General features: G+C 44.4%; 1 protein-coding gene across 1 annotated transcript in view; it reads left to right on the forward strand.

Moving 5' to 3' along the window:
• Positions 1 to 19,164, forward strand: part of LOC138265210 (probable cation-transporting ATPase 13A4) — a 389,906-nt gene that overhangs the window by 160,432 nt on the left and 210,310 nt on the right. The window contains 2 exon segments of the mRNA XM_069212761.1: positions 3,737 to 3,894; positions 14,887 to 15,075. Coding sequence (XP_069068862.1) covers positions 3,737 to 3,894; positions 14,887 to 15,075 — 347 coding nt within the window.

The raw sequence follows: 19,164 nt of genomic DNA on the forward strand, positions 1-19,164 counted from the left end.
CAGCATCCCTGCCCTGCTCCAACTCAAGAGAAACAGCATCCCTGTTCTCTCTTCCAGCCAGATGGACAAAGTTTTTGCCCAGCTATGGCTTTTCTGAGACAGCATCCCTGTCTGGCATTTCCATCACTACAAATAGGTTCAGTGGACAATTCCCACTGCTCTAAACTAAAACTTACTGATAGAAACTCTGAAAATACATCTTCACATTGTTGCTTAGCTAAAAAACTTCAAACAGGGTGGTTTACATCCCCACAGGGAAGTAACCATATAGTGGATGATAAAGGGAGTAACCAGTCTATTGCAGAGCTACTCTCTACTTATCACCACTTAGACAATAAAGTCTCAACTGGCCAAGGTTAGCCTTATTGTCCTTCGTTTGGGGGGGGGTTGTGTGAGAAGGTAGCCTCTTTCTAGCCTTGTTACCCCCACTTTTGGCCTGTTTGTGAGTGTATGTCAGGGTGTTTGTCACTGTTTTCACTGTCTCACTGGGATCCTGATAGCCAGGCCTCAGTGCTCATAGTGAAAACACTAGGTTTTCAGTATGTTTGTTATGTGTCACTGGGGTCCTGCTGGTCAGGACCCCAGTGCTCATAGGTTTGTGGCCTATATGTATGTGTCACTGGGACCCTGTCACACAGGGCCCCAGTGCTCATAGGTGTGCATGTATATGTTCCCTGTGTGGTGCCTAACTGTCTCACTGAGGCTCTGCTAACCAGAACCTCAGTGGTTATGCTCTCTCATTACTTTCAAATTGTCACTAACAGGCTAGTGACCATTTTTACCAATTTACATTGGCTTACTGGAACACCCTTATAATTCCCTAGTATATGGTACTGAGGTACCCAGGGTATTGGGGTTCCAGGAGATCCCTATGGGCTGCAGCATTTCTTTTGCCACCCATAGGGAGCTCTGACAATTCTTACACAGGCCTGCCACTGCAGCCTGAGTGAAATAACGTCCACGTTATTTCACAGCCATTTTACACTGCACTTAAGTAACTTATAAGTCACCTATATGTCTAACCTTTACCTGGTAAATGTTAGGTGCAAAGTTACTTAGTGTGAGGGCACCCTGGCACTAGCCAAGGTGCCCCCACATTGTTCAGAGCCAATTCACTGAACTTTGTGAGTGCGGGGACACCATTACACGCGTGCACTACATATAGGTCACTACCTATATGTAGCTTCACCATGGTAACTCCGAATATGGCCATGTAACATGTCTATGATCATGGAATTGCCCCCTCTATGCCATCCTGGCATTGTTGGTACAATTCTATGATCCCAGTGGTCTGTAGCACAGACCCTGGTACTGCCAGACTGCCCTTCCTGGGGTTTCTCTGCAGCTGCTGCTGCTGCCAAACCCTCAGACAGGCATCTGCCCTCCTGGGGTCCAGCCAGGCCTGGCCCAGGATGGCAGAACAAAGAACTTCCTCTGAGAGAGGGTGTGACACCCTCTCCCTTTGGAAAATGGTGTGAAGGCAGGGGAGGAGTAGCCTCCCCCAGCCTCTGGAAATGCTTTGTTGGGCACAGAGGTGCCCAATTCTGCATAAGCCAGTCTACACCGGTTCAGGGACCCCTTAGCCCCTGCTCTGGCGCGAAACTGGACAAAGGAAAGGGGAGTGACCACTCCCCTGACCTGCACCTCCCCTGGGAGGTGTCCAGAGCTCCTCCAGTGTGCTCCAGACCTCTGCCATCTTGGAAACAGAGGTGCTGCTGGCACACTGGACTGCTCTGAGTGGCCAGTGCCACCAGGTGACGTCAGAGACTCCTTGTGATAGGCTCCTTCAGGTGTTAGTAGCCTTTCCTCTCTCCTAGGTAGCCAAACCCTCTTTTCTGGCTATTTAGGGTCTCTGTCTCTGGGGAAACTTTAGATAACGAATGCATGAGCTCAGCCGAGTTCCTCTGCATCTCCCTCTTCACCTTCTGATAAGGAATCGACCGCTGACCGCGCTGGAAGCCTGCAAACCTGCAACATAGTAGCAAAGATGACTACTGCAACTCTGTAACGCTGATCCTGCCGCCTTCTCGACTGTTTTCCTGCTTGTGCATGCTGTGGGGGTAGTCTGCCTCCTCTCTGCACCAGAAGCTCCGAAGAAATCTCCCGTGGGTCGACGGAATCTTCCCCCTGCAACCGCAGGCACCAAAAAGCTGCATTTCCGGTCCCTTGGGTCTCCTCTCAGCACGACGAGCGAGGTCCCTCGAATCCAGCGACACCGTCCAAGTGATCCTCACAGTCCAGTGACTCTTCAGCCCAAGTTTGGTGGAGGTAAGTCCTTGCCTCACCTCGCTGGGCTGCATTGCTGGGAACCGCGACTTTGCAAGCTACTCCGGCCCCTGTGCACTTCCGGCGGAAATCCTTCGTGCACAGCCAAGCCTGGGTCCACGGCACTCTAACCTGCATTGCACGACTTTCTAAGTTGGTCTCCGGCGACGTGGGACTCCTTTGTGCAACTTCGGCGAGCACCGTTTCACGCATCCTCGTAGTGCCTGTTTCTGGCACTTCTCCGGGTGCTACCTGCTTCAGTGAGGGCTCTTTATCTTGCTCGACGTCCCCTCTCTCTGCAGGTCCAATTTGCGACCTTCTGGTCCCTCCTGGGCCCCAGCAGCGTCCAAAAACGCCAAACGCACGATTTGCGTGTAGCAAGGCTTGTTGGCGTCCATCCGGCGGGAAAACACTTCTGCACGACTCTCCAAGGCGTGGGGGATTCATCCTCCAAAGGGGAAGTCTCTAGCCCTTGTCGTTCCTGCAGTATTCACAGTTCTTCAGCCTAGTAAGAGCTTCTTTGCACCAACCGCTGGCATTTCTTGGGCATCTGCCCATCTCCGAGCTGCTTGTGACTTTTGGACTTGGTCCCCTTGTTCCACAGGTACCTTCAGACAGGAATCCATCGTTGTTGCATTGCTGATTTGTGTTTTCCTTGCATTCTCCCTCTAACACGACTATTTTGTCCTTAGGGGAACTTTGGTGCACTTTGCACTCACTTTTCAGGGTCTTGGGGAGGGTTATTTTTCTAACTCTCACTATTTTCTAATAGTCCCAGCGACCCTCTACAAGGTCACATAGGTTTGGGGTCCATTCGTGGTTCGCATTCCACTTCTGGAGTATATGGTTTGTGTTGCCCCTATCCCTATGTTTCCCCATTGCATCCTATTGTAACTATACATTGTTTGCACTGTTTTCTAAGACTATACTGCATATTTTTGCTATTGTGTATATATATCTTGTGTATATTTCCTATCCTCTCACTGAGGGTACACTCTAAGATACTTTGGCATATTGTCATAAAAATAAAGTACCTTTATTTTTAGTATAACTGTGTATTGTGTTTTCTTATGATATTGTGCATATGACACTAAGTGGTACTGTAGTAGCTTCACACGTCTCCTAGTTCAGCCTAAGCTGCTCTGCTAAGCTACCATTATCTATCAGCCTAAGCTGCTAGACACCCTATACACTAATAAGGGATAACTGGGCCTGGTGCAAGGTGCAAGTACCCCTTGGTACTCACTACAAGCCAGTCCAGCCTCCTACACTCCTTGCATATCTTACCCATGATAGTCTTGCTGAGTGTTGCTGCCCGGATCCATGATATCCCTGTTAGTCATTTCCCTTGGTAATATCTCAGGTGTTGGTTCTGTGCTGCCTCACACTCTGCTGCCTGTTTACTGCTCTTCAGTTTGTTACTCTGTATCATTTGCTTCTCATAACCTCATTGTTTGCTTGCCTCCATTAGGGTTCAATACAGCCAAAGGTGATCTAGTGAGATCTATTCTATATCCCAAGCCTGTGAATTTTAAACTACACCGAGATGCCTTACGGTTCATCATGTGCCTTTTTGGAGTCGGTATAATTGCAATGATCTACTCGATTGTGAGATTTACCATGCAAGGTGTAAGTACATATTGCAATTCTAAGATAAAGATATGATACCTTTGTCATTGAATTCTAAAAATGGAATAACTTCAGATATTCACAAAATCTATTGAATTAAATTTAAATATTCACTAGGAAGAGACCATTCTAGAGTACTGAATCTTTCATAGATGAAGGTGGGAGTCCCACAGTAGTTATAACAAGTAGTGTAAAGAAAGTATTATACAGCAAAGTTCAGTTAAGTTGTATTGGTAGCCAGTTCACATAATTTTTATAAAAAAAAACTTCAGCCAATTAGGAAGCTGCTTCGAAGCACTGTTCCCCTGAAGGAACACTATACCTCAGATTTCAAACTGCACATTGTGTGAGAGGGAGTCTCCATTAATACGCTAGTTCTTTGTTGTTCCAGTTGATATGTTTCGACTTTTTACCCTGACTGAAATTTGTCTGTCAGCAAGCTTACGGTAACATCCTTGCTGCTCAAGTCTTACAAGAAATATTATGTCAGAGGGATTTAAGAAAGGCTGTGCAGATCCTGCGGGAAACTGTATACTGAAGATCCTCACAAGAAGTGCATATACTATCTTTATTCTTACCATAAGCCTAAAGACTGCAAACACTGTCATCCGTTTTTTTGGCTAAACATTGAACAATAGAGAAGCCAGATTCCCCTTATGGTTGCAGAAAAAGAAGGCCATATAAAATCCTCCATTTCAAGATGAAGGTGAATCAACATCATCTCCTTTAAAGAAAAGGCCAAGACATGAGGAAAAATGCTCCTCTCAGGAGCACTCCAAAAACAAGTGTAAGATTAAGCGGCAAGAATAAACTGGGGAAATTTAAAAACAACAGAATAAGTCAAATCAAGCAAGATCAGGTCTAAGCCTACAACTCCCTTATTAAAGGAATCATCTTCAAAGAAAAAGAAAGCATTGATGGAGCAGCTGTCAGCGAAGCACACATTGGTGAAGCAATTGATGAAGACAATGGCAACAACGACCACATGGATGACGAACTTGACCACGGTGGTGATGTCTTCATCATAAGAGAAAACCACAATGATAACTTCAGCATTGATTAGACCACTGATGACTATCCCGTTGACAAGTATAATACCACCATAGATGGCAATATCATTAGCAGGGGAACTATCTCAACATTCCACATTCTTTAAACAGAATGGCTCACTGTCCACAACATCAGAAATAACTGCGTCAACGGTTCCATCAATGGTGCAAGCAGAAATTATCAAGATTAAAGAAAAATAAATCCTAATTCCTGTTTATCCTGATCCGACTTTGCCATTCAAACTCTGCTCTCTCCCACCAGCACATCTACCTGAAGTGAAGAAATCGGATGGAGAAGGCCATTTTGGCCCAGCAAGAGCCAGTTGGACCATAGTAGGCACCTTGAGGGTAACTTTTCATTCAAACAAAGGCAGCGGGCAAAAGCAAGATCTTATGAGGCTTTTTAAGAGCAATAGTCATGGTGTAAGGATTTTCTAATTACCTTTGTGCCACATGGTGGCTCTGCAGTTTTCTTCTCTCCCTGCTCACCACATGTGGTTGGTTTCATGGACACTTCCCTTTGCTAGTCGGAGCGCTGTGTTCACAGCAAGGATGCAACATCATCCTAGAGAGAGTTCTGGTCTTGACACCGTTTAGAATTAGGGCCGACTTTTCACTGTATGTTGGCATATAAAAAATGATGCAGGCACTAAAATGATGCCATTAACCCTTTTGTAATTCAGTAGAAAATTCACATTGATTGGTGACAAAATATATATTGTCACATTTTTTTTAATTTTAAAAGATGACTGAACCTTTGGAAACTGTCATGACCTGTTCTCCACTATAAAAAGACATCCATTCTTGGTCCACTAGTGTCACAAGTGTTCCTAGATCAAGGCTCACTCACTGGGCATGTGGACTCTGCATTTCTCCAGTTCCTCTTTCTATTATTTCGCTTGTTGCCCTGTTCCTTGTCAGGTAGAGGGTATTTTTCTGGTCTCCAGTTTTTTTCTTCTCCTTGCTGGATTATTTTCTTGAGCATTGCTAGACCTCCTAGTTAAATCTGGCATGTGGCACTGCACCTGAAGATAAGAGGCATTTCCTTCAAACCAGGAAGACACTCCAAGCATCTCCCAGAAGGACCACACTTGTGACAAAGCTTATGAACAACAAGGATCTTACCAGAAAGCTACAATGCAGGTACCGATTTCATTAGTGAATGACCCTCACTGCATGATGGCAAAAAATTACAAGTTGTTTCTGGGATCTGGAAGCCTTGCGAAATCACCAAAACTGACTCCTGCTCCACAGTGCACCGTGTCTCCCCTTACTTCTCATTCACATCATCTAGGAAAGAGCCGATCTGCACAACAGAACTCTAGCAGCCATCACCATTTATGAAGATTATGTGGATGGTGGTGATGATGATAAACCTGAGAAAGGGGAAATTAACCTTAGGCAGGAGAAGAACAGGACTATTTTACACCACTTTCAGCCCCTCCCACAATACCACCAGCTGCGCTCCTGGAAGGAGCCTCACAGAATTTGATGTTGCCGTGCCTGTGAAACAGATGTCATGTTCTTACATGACTTCAAAGACACAGCAAAAGAATCTGTCAAAGCATAGTTTATATATGGGTAGAAGGCTTAAACCTTATGAAGAACCCAGCAATGGTAGCGGTGGTAATACATTTCGCTCCTATCTAGATAAAAAAATATAACACTCCAGAGGATCCTCAAGCAAATTTATAAGGATACGGACTTTGTAGTCATGTAGGCTGCTCAAACAACATTAAGAATCCTATTACTGCCTAGGAGATTAGATGTGTAGATGATGTTGAGAGAAGCTTCTCTGCAATGGCTGCTATGACCATCAGTAGATCCAGCCCCTCGGCTATTTTTTGAAGGTACAAATCTGACCGGACTCTACCATCATTTTTGCCAGAAGAGAAACAAAGGGAAGATAGGGCAATCTTGTAGGAAGTAGAAAGAACATACAGCACAATTATGAACGTGGATTTGGACATTGCTTTGCCTGGCTCTTGATTCGTTGCTGGGACAGCTGTCCTAAAATGTCCAGGTTGGCTTAAAGCAACCTTTTTCCAGCTGGAGGTTCAGGTCAAAATATTAGACATGCTGTAGGGTCATGAGGATCACTTTGGCAAATATATGAACAACACCTTCTAGTTTATGAAAAGTGATACAGAAAGTCAAGGTATTTGGGAGTGCTACATCAGTGGCAGTTCTACCCGTTCATGGCAATCGAGGAAAATGTCAGTTCTTTTACAGGGGAAATTTTTTATCCTATCGATTTCAACCCTATCCTCAGTCACAACAGGGTTACCACCTGCATTCACATCCGTACAGAACACCACCTGCTACACTTTACACAAAAATAGCTCTCAGAAGGAGGGTGCAGCTGCCAGATAAGGCGATGGAAACATTGATGCACCAGTGACAACTCTTAGCCTCTGGACAACTCCCCTGTCACAACTCACCTTAGGAGGTAAAGCATTTCCAGTTTTTTGAACTGCTGGAATTCTATTTCTTGAAATCATTGGGTGCTGGATATAATTCATCCTGGTCACAACCTGAAGTTTCTTCAAAAACCTTCTTCAAATCCACTGTGCAGGAGGTCACATCAATATCTTCTTCTGTTAATGGAGGAAATCCTATCTCTGCTAAGAGAAGGAGATATATTGAAGGTTACCGACACTCTAGCCACAGATACCTTACCTTAGAATATTCCTTAAGCATCAGGCTAGATCTAGAAAATCTTGAGTAGTACCTCTGTGTGTTAGAGGTGGCATCAATTGGCCCCATGCTGGCATTGTCCATGATGGATATGACATGTGGTGCCTGTATAGGTGTCAACTCAGAGTGCTAACATCAGTTGTTTGCTTTCTGCATCATCAGTGCAGATACAGAAGAGATACCTCAGTCTTTGTTTGAACTACCTTTTATGACTATTTGTCATTTGAGCTAAACCCCCAGTGTGCATTGGGGATATGCCCTAAAAACCTCTGGGGTTTAAGCCCTGTGGTTTCTGTCACAGACAAATGTCTGTGACAAACAAGTGTCTGAAGCTGGGCCACAACTCCAAGGCCAGCCCTGATTGCCAAGCGATAAACCCTCCGGTGGCCTTGGAAAGCACCCTGAAGCTCCTGGTTGCCAGACACATGTTGCAAGGAATTTCCTGGGGTTCCCTCTCAGGGGTCAATACTGGGTCTCTTATGGATGAACAATGTCCAAGTTGTTCATTTGACACAAGAATCTCCTAATTTATCAGCTTGCCTATTACTGCAAGGAATTTCAGTCAATTAGATATCACTCAGGATTGTAGTGAGATCCTAGCAATAGCCAGAGCTGAAACAACAAATATGACTTAAAAAGCAAAAATTGACTTGTTTCTGTACATACCGCTCTCGTAAGAATCTTCACCCTTTTGAATCTACACCCAAACAGGATTTGCCATGCCTACTACACCTCGCTTGTTCAGTTCTTTTACATAGTTCGGTATAGGTCCATCCAGAGGCAATTTCTGAACGGCAAATTCAAGAATTTCTTAAAAGACTCTTTAGAGGTTTCTCTCCAATTAAGAAGACTCCTATTACTTAGCAGTTAAAGACAATGCTATCACAATTAATAGGAAACCTATTTCAATCGATTCACAAGGCAGAAATGAACCATCTATCCTGAAAGATGGCTTTGTGACTAGTCTCACTTTTGCAAGAAGATTCAGTAGTATTTAGCCTTTCACAATAAAACTCTAAATACAGGTCAAAGACAGGGTCCTTTGGAGTGGTAATCCTCATGTTATCCCCAGAATATCCCACCTAGATGTTTATCAATGAGCAGATATACCTAAAGACTTTTTTTCAGAAATCCAACCAAAGCAGTGGAAAGGGCACTTCACACTTCAGACGTCAAACAATGCCTCAAGTTCTACATAAAAACCCCCCAAGATGTATAGAAAATCGTATCAACTCCTTGTAGCGTTTGCAACCCTCCAGAAAGGTTATGCTCTATCAGGAAGCAGTATAGCCCAATGGGTAGCCATGGCTAACGTCTTCTAATATGAAAACACTGGACATCCGTTGAGTGAAAGGGTCAAAACACACTCCATTTGGAGTGTAGACTTGTCTAAGGCCCAGTGTGCTGGAGAATCCCTAACAAACATATGCCAGGCAGTTATATGGACTAACAAGTGTTCATTTACCAGACACTCTTCCTAGACCCATCAACGAGAAATGATGCAGCAGTGGGTCAAGCAGCCCTTCACTATCTACTTCAATGAGGTGATCCTTTTCCTTAAATTTCAAGAAAACAATATTATCAATAAAAAAGTGTAATTGCCTCCAATTTACACTTCCCAGCTCCACATTCTACTAGGTAATACTAGGGGTGGGCGTACCTCAAGTAATTCCTTGTAGAGTAAGCACGTTGAAAAACCCAGGAATTTTGTGGGATTTCGTGGAATTACAAGAGCAATTCTGTGTTTACTGCTATTACTTAGTGTTTTGCTTTTCACTAATGACAGAGCTGACAAAAATCTCTGGGATGCACTTCTTAGTTCAAAGAAGACATTTATTATTACTTCACCATAAAAAATGAAGGAGATTAGTAGGTCAAAGGCACAAGTTTATAAATAGTCACAGCAATGGAAGTAAAATATATCAAAATGATTCTCAACCGTAATGTACACAGCAAATATATGTGATTATATTATAGCATAATTGCAAAGCAAAGGATAAAGTAAAAATTTCATCACCGTAGGGCCTGTCAAGCTCTTCATCTTTCTCATGCCAGCAAGAAGATGACTCCATTCAACTGCGAGAAAGAGATATCCACCCTCACGGGACAAGTGTCTGTGGCAGGCATTCGACGTCTAATCCGGAACGAGGTCATGGAAATTCCCTCGCTACTGAGCAGGGCCACCTCTTTTATAGCTTAAACAACCATAGAATGAGCCTTCTAGAAGGCCCTCCCCTCTCAGATGGAAATATTCAAACATGCTACAGGCTACTGTAGGTCAGAGTTTGAAGAAAAACGTGGAAAATTGGCCAGCCTTTCAAGGCTCTCCTTCCAAGGCCGACCTGTTCCCTGCACTGAAGAAAACAAAAAATATGTGCTCTCTTATCATGAACTGTTCGTGTTCGGTAAGAGAAAATACGAAGAAACAAGCTTAGTTTACCATGTGGAAAAACACAGCTCAACTGCAATGTCAAACACCACGATAAAGCCAATAGGCAGCTAAATTGAATACAAAATGTAATCTGCAACTGGTGAACACTGAACAACTAATATGCAAAGTAGTGCAACACAAAGTCAGTGGTCAAACACATCTATTTTATTACAATTAGTGCAAAAATGGATGAAAAAATGCATTTTGCACTAAGAAATCCAATTAACTGCAACAGAAGACAGATCGCAAGCAGCTGTCTGCACTTGCTGAATGTGCTTTTGGGGTAGATTTTTCCCCCCATTTACTCCCGACATTTAGCGCTATTTTCTTTGCGCAAAATGCACTCTTGCGTCCGAAAATGGATGTGAAGATGAAACTGCTCTAAATGCTGCAGAACACAAATAGTAGAGCGTCCATTCACACTCACCAGATATGTTCTGGAACTAGGAATTTTACCCTCTAAATTAGTCTCAAATACACGAGGGGGTCTAGATGCATAATTAATGGTAGTTGTGCATCCAACAGTAATGCAGAATTACCGAAATTCCTCCGATTACTCCACTGTGAATTGGCTAACAATGTCACTTGTTTGACATTTGTTGTATAGTGCTTCCTTTACACTTATTATTATGACTCCCACCTCAACACCGGGGTAGACTCAAGCATGTGAATTTATAAAAGATATTAATACTGAAAAGGCACAGTGTTAAGGTAAGTTATTTATTTTGACTTTGTCTTTCAGAGTCACTGTGAGATCTACCTTTTTCCCTACTCAAGATGCACATACTCTTGGAAAGTGTGTGCATGTGGATAACAGCGTGTTGGTAATGCCTTAAAAAGTACTCCAGTGGGTTCAAGGATGTATGTATGTACATTTTTGTGTGGTGTTATATAGTTTACTTCTAAATACAAAGCATTGGAGTGGTACCAATTGGTGGGGACATTCTTTAGAATTGCAAGACTAGGGTAGGCTAGTTACCCCTTTTAGTTCTCAGTTCACTACTCAACTTAAAAGTAGTAAATATCCTACCTACTGCAGGATGATTTAAGTGAGATCCATGCACAGAGAGCCACGTCAGCTCCACAATACATCATCCCCATGTGATAACTTCCCTGGCCATTGATCTTAAATGGCAATATTTTTTAGATGGTTCAGAGCGGCAGGGAGATTACCAAGGTTGGTATTGGGGGGTTTATATCTAAGGATCTCCTCTATGCAGATGACATTATGGCCCTCATTCTGACCTTGGCGGTCTTTTCGCAAGACCGCCGAGTTACCGCCGCGGTAAAGACCGCCGACCGCGGCGGTATGCCGCTGCGCGTATTCCGACCGCTGGGAGCGTTCCGCCGGAATACCGCCAGCAGCCACACTGGCGGTCGGCGGGAAAGTGGAGACTGGTCAACCTCCACCGCCACGCCAGCAGAACACCGCCCCCAGAATTACGACCCACATTTCTGTGTGGCGGTCTTCTGTTGGCGGTCTTCTGTTGGCGGTCACGTCCCTATGGCTCCCGTCGCCTCCCGGAGGACCAACGCACAAGGTAAGTTGATCGTCCGTGAGGGGAGGGGGTGGGGGGGTGTTGTGTGATGTGGGCGTGCATGGGGGTGTGCGTGTGAGTGTGTAGAGGGGTGCTGCTGTGTCTATGGGTAATGTGTGCTGTTCGGCAGGTGCGCATGTCGGCATGTATGTGTGCGGGTATGTGTCCCCGTTGTGTATGTGTGTGTAGGGGGTGTGTATATGTGCATGTTGGGGGTGTGTGCATGTCGGGGTACATGTATGTACATGTCGGGGTGGGGGTGGGGAGGGGGTTCGTACCACCTCTGGGGGGTGGCAGGGGGGTGGAGGGTGTGGGGGGAGGACTCGGGTGGGTAGTGGGGGGTGGGGGAGACCCCTATCAGTGCCAGGGAAGGAATTCCCTGGCCCCGATAGTGCTTACCGCCATGGTTCGCACGGCGGTTCCCGCCCGCAAGAAACCGCGGCGGTAGGCAGGGTCATAATACCCTTGGCGGTCTTGGGACGACCGCGGGGCCGGAGTGCGCAAACTCCAGCCCCGCGGTCATGACCGCCGCGGCGGTCGGAGTGGAGAAGTAGCGGTCGGTCGCGGCGGGGACCGCCGCGGTCAGAATGCCATTTTTAATACCGCCGGTCTGTTCGCGGTCCGACCGCCGTCTCTCCGCCGACCGCCAGGGTCAGAATGAGGGCCTATGTCTGGAGGTGAGAGCCCATGTATGTGCACACATGTAATAGTGTACTTTCTGTGGAAGCCACGTGGGGTTGGGGGTAGGGAGGTGGCATCTCATTTCTTCGGTTGCCTTTGAGGTCGTGTCTGAAATGTGGTCTCATTGATCCTGGTTTGAGTTAGAGCTCCCGTAGTGCAATGTGTGAAATGATAGTACGTCACATAAAGTGATGTAGTTAGAAGTTAGTTGGCGATGAGCAGTCGGCATCGCTGAGCGTACGCTGCCTCTATGGGTGATTCCTCCTGAAGGGCTCCGACTCAGGGACGTTTCATACCAGGAGTTAGAACAGGATGCTTGGGAACCCAAGGGGCAGATGGTGGAGTATAAGGCTGACATGAGTCGCCATTGCAAGGCCCCCCTCGTTCCATGCCATCCCCGGAGCTATAAAGAGAGAAAGAGCTGTGGATTAAGAGGAGCTGTTCATACTCCAGATCCACAGGATGTCATTGAGGCTGCAAGTGACTCGTGGAAGATCACCACAACAGAGCGATGAAGCCAAGTGGGTCACACCGGGCACAGATGAAGCCCTCCATCTTTATCCAGACAGATTAATATTGCAGTGCCTACAACACAGCCAGAAGGTAGGCCATATTTTATCCATGGCCATCTTAGACCTGCTCACCGTCAGGTGAACCCCTTCAAGGCATCTCTCCGCTGCCTGGAAGGCAGATTACAAACTGCCAATGGCTGAATGAGCTCCTCAGCCAAGGAGAAATACAAGAGTAAGTCACATCAACTCACAGCAGCATCTCTGTGAATTGGGACCAATGTACATGTGGTGATAGTCAGTGAGTTGTTCATGTTATATGTTTGTGGTTTTACTAGTTGATATTGCTATGTGAGTGGTTTCCCCAGTTGCAGATTTGGTTCTGGCCAACAAAGATACCACCTGCTTTATGTCATGGAGACTGTTGTTTGCAGCTAGATTCTCTGCATGATTGCTTTGTTGAACCTTGAATGTTGTTACTTCATGGAGTATGTTAACTCAGTAACTGACCAGGTAATTTGTATTTAATGTGTTTATTGACAAGGAGGTATTACTGCATTCTGTGGGATCACATGGGTCAATGACAATATTTTCTAGAAGACTGCATGTGCATTTCCATTTCTGTCATGAAGGCATGCTTTCACAAATACTATAAATTAGGCATGCATAGGCAGAGAATTAGATGGGAACGGGCATGTTGCATGAGGCTGGTAATACTTTTTTACTATCCTCCTCTATGATACAGTTCTCAGCAGTTTGATGCTCATTGCTTATTTGAGAAAGCATGGAGGCCTTTAATGCAGAGCTCAACACAAGAGCTATCGTGAATGGCCAACTGTAAAGGTAATAATTATGGCATGGAGCAGATATCGATCTTTATTTGGTGTCTAAATTGAAAGTGTTCTGTTTGGTTAAATATTCAGGGAAATTAAAATGGATAAAATTGTTGCACTCTGAGACAAGAAAGAGAGGGGGCCTCACACAACCAGGGGACAAAGCACAGTGTCACAGCAACCCCTTGGTAAAAAAACTCACACAGTCTATACTATATCACAATCACATCTTTCCATCCATCTCTCCCACTCAAAAATGATCAGTGATAATAAAGGAATACAAAATATAAATTGCTTGTTCAATATATTAATGGACTATATAAAACATCGGTGGATACCATCACATAATAACACATGAATTGTTAAAAAGATTCAAAGAGCCACAATGATACCCTTTGATGACCCACCACAATATATAGAAACTTTAACATCACAAAAGACAACCTCCCTAGTCTATCAACCAACCACTGTCCCGCATATAGCATCAACATGCCAAATGAATGATAAATCAATTTTATAGTCTAATCCTGGCAAGTCACAGGGGGTCCAGTCTTCCAAGTGTGTAGATCAAAAAGTGTTGATGTTTGTATGGTCCATTAATATATTAAACAAGTCATTTATTTTGTCAATCCCTTTATTATCACTGATCATTTTTGAGTGCAAGAGATGGGTGGAAGGAATTTGTGGTTGTGATTTAGTATAGGTTTTGTGAGTTTTTACCAAGGGGAATAATTATTATACATTGCTGTAAAATAATTGCAGCCCACTTTGCAGAATCCTACATTCAAAAACATTCTAACCATACCCCTCCCTTGCCTTCCTCTTCTTCATCTGTTCTGTTATCCCTCCATTCTGCCATTCTTTCCTGAGAATGTTTCCAACCGTTGTTCTTTCCCTTTAGATTGTTGCATCCTCATACTCATTCTCTAGATTAATAATATCTGGCATGTAAAACGATCTATACACGAAACCTCCTGATGGTCTCCTCTCCTTTTCCCATTCAAATGGGTCTCTTCTTTCTTTCACATCTTCTGCATATCGTTTCTTTCTTTAAGTCACCTGCGTGTTTGTCTTAATCTCTATTAATGCATTTCTGCAATTTCCACTAACCTTGGGGTCTGGAGCAGCGTGCTGCTTGGTGTCAAGAACTTCATCGGCTCATCAGGGGTAGTAAGAGCTATGTAAATGTAATTACAATTACAATTAAGGGCTACTTCTGCACCTATTTATAATGTGGTGTCCTTACTTCCTCAGTCACCACCCGGGGAAACAACAATTATGGCGCTCCTTGTGATCACTGTGGCAGTGCCACCTGCTCTCCTGGCAGCTTTGGCTGTGGGCATCATGTACGCCCAACGCAGGCTCAAGAAGAAAGGAATCTTCTGCATCAGTCCTGAGAGGATCAACGTATGCGGGCAACTGAACCTTGTCTGCTTTGACAAAGTGAGTCCAACTTATTCACACACACTCTGATGCTCAGGCTTGTAAGGACATACTGCTGGGGACAGTGTAAACGAGTGTTGGTGAAGATGGATTTGGGTGGGAAGGGAGCATCTGAGACAAGGAAAGCATAGCAGTGAATGGTGACTAATAAGCTCTGTTGTGCATCTCTTATGGGTTCTAGAGAGCTTCATTCCCCTCCCTGACATTAAAATACCCTATTTGTTCCATGCAACTATTACTGCAAGTAACATAAATCAGGAAGGAATGACAGGGAGGTCACTCACTATCTTTCCCAGGTTAACGTCTCAGGAATACTTTCCCGATTGACCGTAGCTCCAACAAACTTTTGAGAAAAGTTCTGCAAAATCTGCTCTGTACCAAGTTATTCAAGTAACCATTATTTATTGCCCTTTTCAATCATAACACACTTATTGAGTAGTTTCAGTGCCAAAATGCTATGGGGTGAACATTACACTTTTCAAGTACCAAACACCAATCAATCCCTCAATTAATTAATCAAATAATCAGCACATTTCCATCTTATTTTCATTCAATCTAACATTGGGGGCCAGGCTGTTGGGTGGGGTACCAATAACTTCCCATATAAAGGAAAGGAGCATGGGAAGTGTTAGAAACCGCAACATGCTGAAACCAGCGAGGTTCCCTTGCAGTCAGATGTGACATTGTTGAGTCCACGCTGAAACCTTCATTTGTAGCACCAAAACCTCAAAGAAAGTTAGAACAGAATTCTGGAGCCATTGAGGTTATTTTACAAGTCGGGAGATTTGCAGGCTCAACCTGGTCATCAGTTGTACCTCTGGACTTAGTTACTTCTTTCGTTCTTCAAAATCTCTACCATGGGTAAGGTCTGTAGCAGGGTAGAGCTCTACAAAGAAGGACACATCGAGGACATGGTCTAGTTGAGGCTTTTTTCTTCATGCCAAAAGCTCAGTGTAGGACGAACCAGAATGCCTTGCTCCTTTATTGTGAACCCTACCTTGGGATACATCTCCACCAAGTCCCAGACCATGGTCCTCTAAAGGTTAAAAACATCTCACAAAGTTCTTATTGCTGGAATAGTGCCTCCTAATCTCTCCTGCAGCCCTCTGGTTTTCAGGGTAGGCCTCTAAGCAGGTGTCTCTCTTCTGCTAGGGCTCTTAAGATCCAGTCACAAGTAAACAGCTGGGCTTCACTTGAAGCAGGAAGTCCTTCTGTCTTTTCTTGTCCATGTAGAAGAAAAAAAAGAGTCAAAGCACTTAATGCACTCATCACTGGTGCCAGCAGGGGTCAGGAGTGCTTGAGTCTTCTTTTCCACAGCTGTCAGTCAAAGTCTTCTTCCTTCTTATTGTTCTTTCCATATCCAGGAATATTCTGAGCAGTTTCAGGTGAGGTACCAGTCTTATTTTTAGCACAGGTTAGTGAGTAGAGATTCCATGAGCTCAAACCTGGCAATTTCCCACACAAACATAGCTTCTTTTCTCAGCACCTTCTTTCGGAACTTACTGGAAACTTTCCCAGAGTCCTTCTTTCAAAAAGGCACCTGTCTTCCTTTACCGACAGGAGCCTTGACCTCAATTCAGATGCTCCCACTTTAATATTTATATCCTCTCCTCTTGGTGGGTTGATGTGTTTTCCCCCTTCTCAGAGCACAGCAAGAAAGCCGAGGGTGGCTCTGAACATGCACAGCCTGAATTCTTGAGACTCCCATTTGGGTTCTTCATTTCAAAACGAATAGCTGTTCAGGTTGATCTTTTTGTCCTCAACACTTCCCACTCCATCCCCACATGGCTGATCTCTGTTCAGTGGCGCATGTTGACACCATTTTAAGAGGCGACTTAGCTAACATATAAACACAGGTTTATCTATGATAACACATTTTTCCTTGCCATGTGTTGCTGCATTGATGCTCTCTCTGTTTATGCACTTTTGTCATTCATGTGGGTGGAGAAACACTGATGTCCACAAATATATTTTAACCTCCATGTAATAAGTGCATGTTCTACTCCAAGCTGCCTTATCTTATTGGAAAAATAAATAAATCACAGAAGAACACCTCTTCATCTGCCCCCTCCTAGTATCTTTGGAAACACTGACTGGGTGGGTACTACCAACTGATGAGGACAAACTGATTCTTCATCTACACAAAATGGCAACTTGAACCCTGTGTGCATTTACTAGGCTATGACGTTTGTCCAAGACCCGTGTGTTACACCAAGTACCATAGCACTAAGATGCACCAAGGCCCGAACCGTAAGAGCCTGAAGGGGTATTCAGACTTCTTACCTTTGGTGACCGGTGATGTTTATAATTTGAAGTGGAAAAGCAGCATGGAATAAAGATTCTTCTAGTCATATAAATGTTTTGAATATAAGGTTAATTAAATGGAAATTCATTTAAATGTAATGATAGAATGTCCAAACCAGTGAATTCTAATAAATGCATTTTTCCAAAGCATGTATCTAAAAGGAGGTGACAGCAGTATAGAATCTGCTCTGGGTTAAAAGTACCAGAAGGAAAACCTGCAAACAATAGCAGGATACATGATCACATGGTCTTTGTCCACTATCAGGCAACATCCAGAAAGATGATACGTATACAAAATTGGGTTATTGGTTGAGACGGTTGACGCCCCACTCAGGCAACAATCACAATCCTTGTCATGGTGAACCTCAAAAGTCACTCAACTAGCCAGTGCTTAAACCCCTGATAGACTGACACACAAGCAGTCAGGCTTAAATTAGAGGCAATGTGTAAAGTATTTTTTCAAGACACAAACAGTAATAAAGTGAAAACACAACACAAGAAAAATCCCAAACCAAAGTAGAAAACCAGGCAAAATTTTAATTAAAAAATAACATAAAACAATAAAATCCAGTCAGTACAACCGGATATTGATTTTCTTATAGTTATAGTGAAAATAGTGCCAAGAAGCAGAAAGCACCACTCACTGGTCAAGCCGGATGAGGGAAAGTCACAGATCCAGGCCAACTGCGATGGCGCCCTGGCTGGGTGCAGGGATCAGGCTAATCCCACTGAAAGTTACCCTCTTACGTTTGCCGCAACTGGTTCCTTCCGCATTGGAGCATTGATGAGGAGAAGGCTTTTGATGCAAAGAGCAGGTGATGCTTTGCTGGCAGTTACTGTAGGGCGAAGAACCATTTGTTGCTGGAGACTGACCTAGGTTGATCGTTGTGAATGGTGCTGTCACAGACACCAGCAGGTTTTGCATTACTGTCTGTCGTTAGTTGTTGGTGTGAAGAGGCAGCCTCACCAGAGCTTCACGCTGATGGTTGCCGTAGGTGGTGGAGTTTTGACATGAACAGTCCTATGTGTGGTCACACAAGAGCCCTAAAACTTGCCTCTTCACTCTAGGTCTCTTTCTCCAATTGTCTCTTTGGTCTACTCTCTATGCTAGGCTTCTTGTGTACTTAGTGCCCTCACACCATTCAGTATGTGTGCACTTTATAAATTAAGAAAAAAAGAAATAAAACGAATACCCCAAAAATTCAGGATTTTCACCTTTTCCTTCAGGTGGAGCTTTTGCTGATGCCATCCAAGTGTCCAGGACCAGGGATGACTCATTTTTCTCAGTCCAACAGAGGTTAGCAGCAGGGCTCAGGCAGTTCAAGGCAGAGCCAGTTGCAGCTGATCGGTTGAGTAGTTGCAGCGATACCACTGAAAGCTTGGTGTGTCCCTGCAGCTCAGAATGAAGGTCAATGAGCTGACTCCTGGAGTCATTCTGGGTAGCCTGGGACCAAGGATAGCAGGCCCAATCTCCGTCTTTAGAGCACAAGACAGACTCTCAAGCAGTGGGGCAGCCATTCTGGCTGCAGAGTGGTCCTCATTCTGAATGTTCACAGGTCCAGGAGTGTTCTGATGAGTGGTTCTGAATGTCCTATTTTTAGGTCCAGCCTAGGCAGCGCATGTCCTGTCTCTTCGAGACATGGTGTTTTGACCTTGTGAGCTTACAACCCACCATCACTTTTAATTGGTAACTTTTACTCTTGTTTGCAAAGGCCTGCTTGTATGTGGTTGATTTAGCTTTAATGTCTCTCCTTTTTTTCCGTGTTGTTGCTGCCCATTGAGCAC

The sequence above is a fragment of the Pleurodeles waltl genome, chromosome 11 (assembly GCF_031143425.1).
Source record: "Pleurodeles waltl isolate 20211129_DDA chromosome 11, aPleWal1.hap1.20221129, whole genome shotgun sequence".
NCBI lineage: Eukaryota > Metazoa > Chordata > Amphibia > Caudata > Salamandridae > Pleurodeles > Pleurodeles waltl.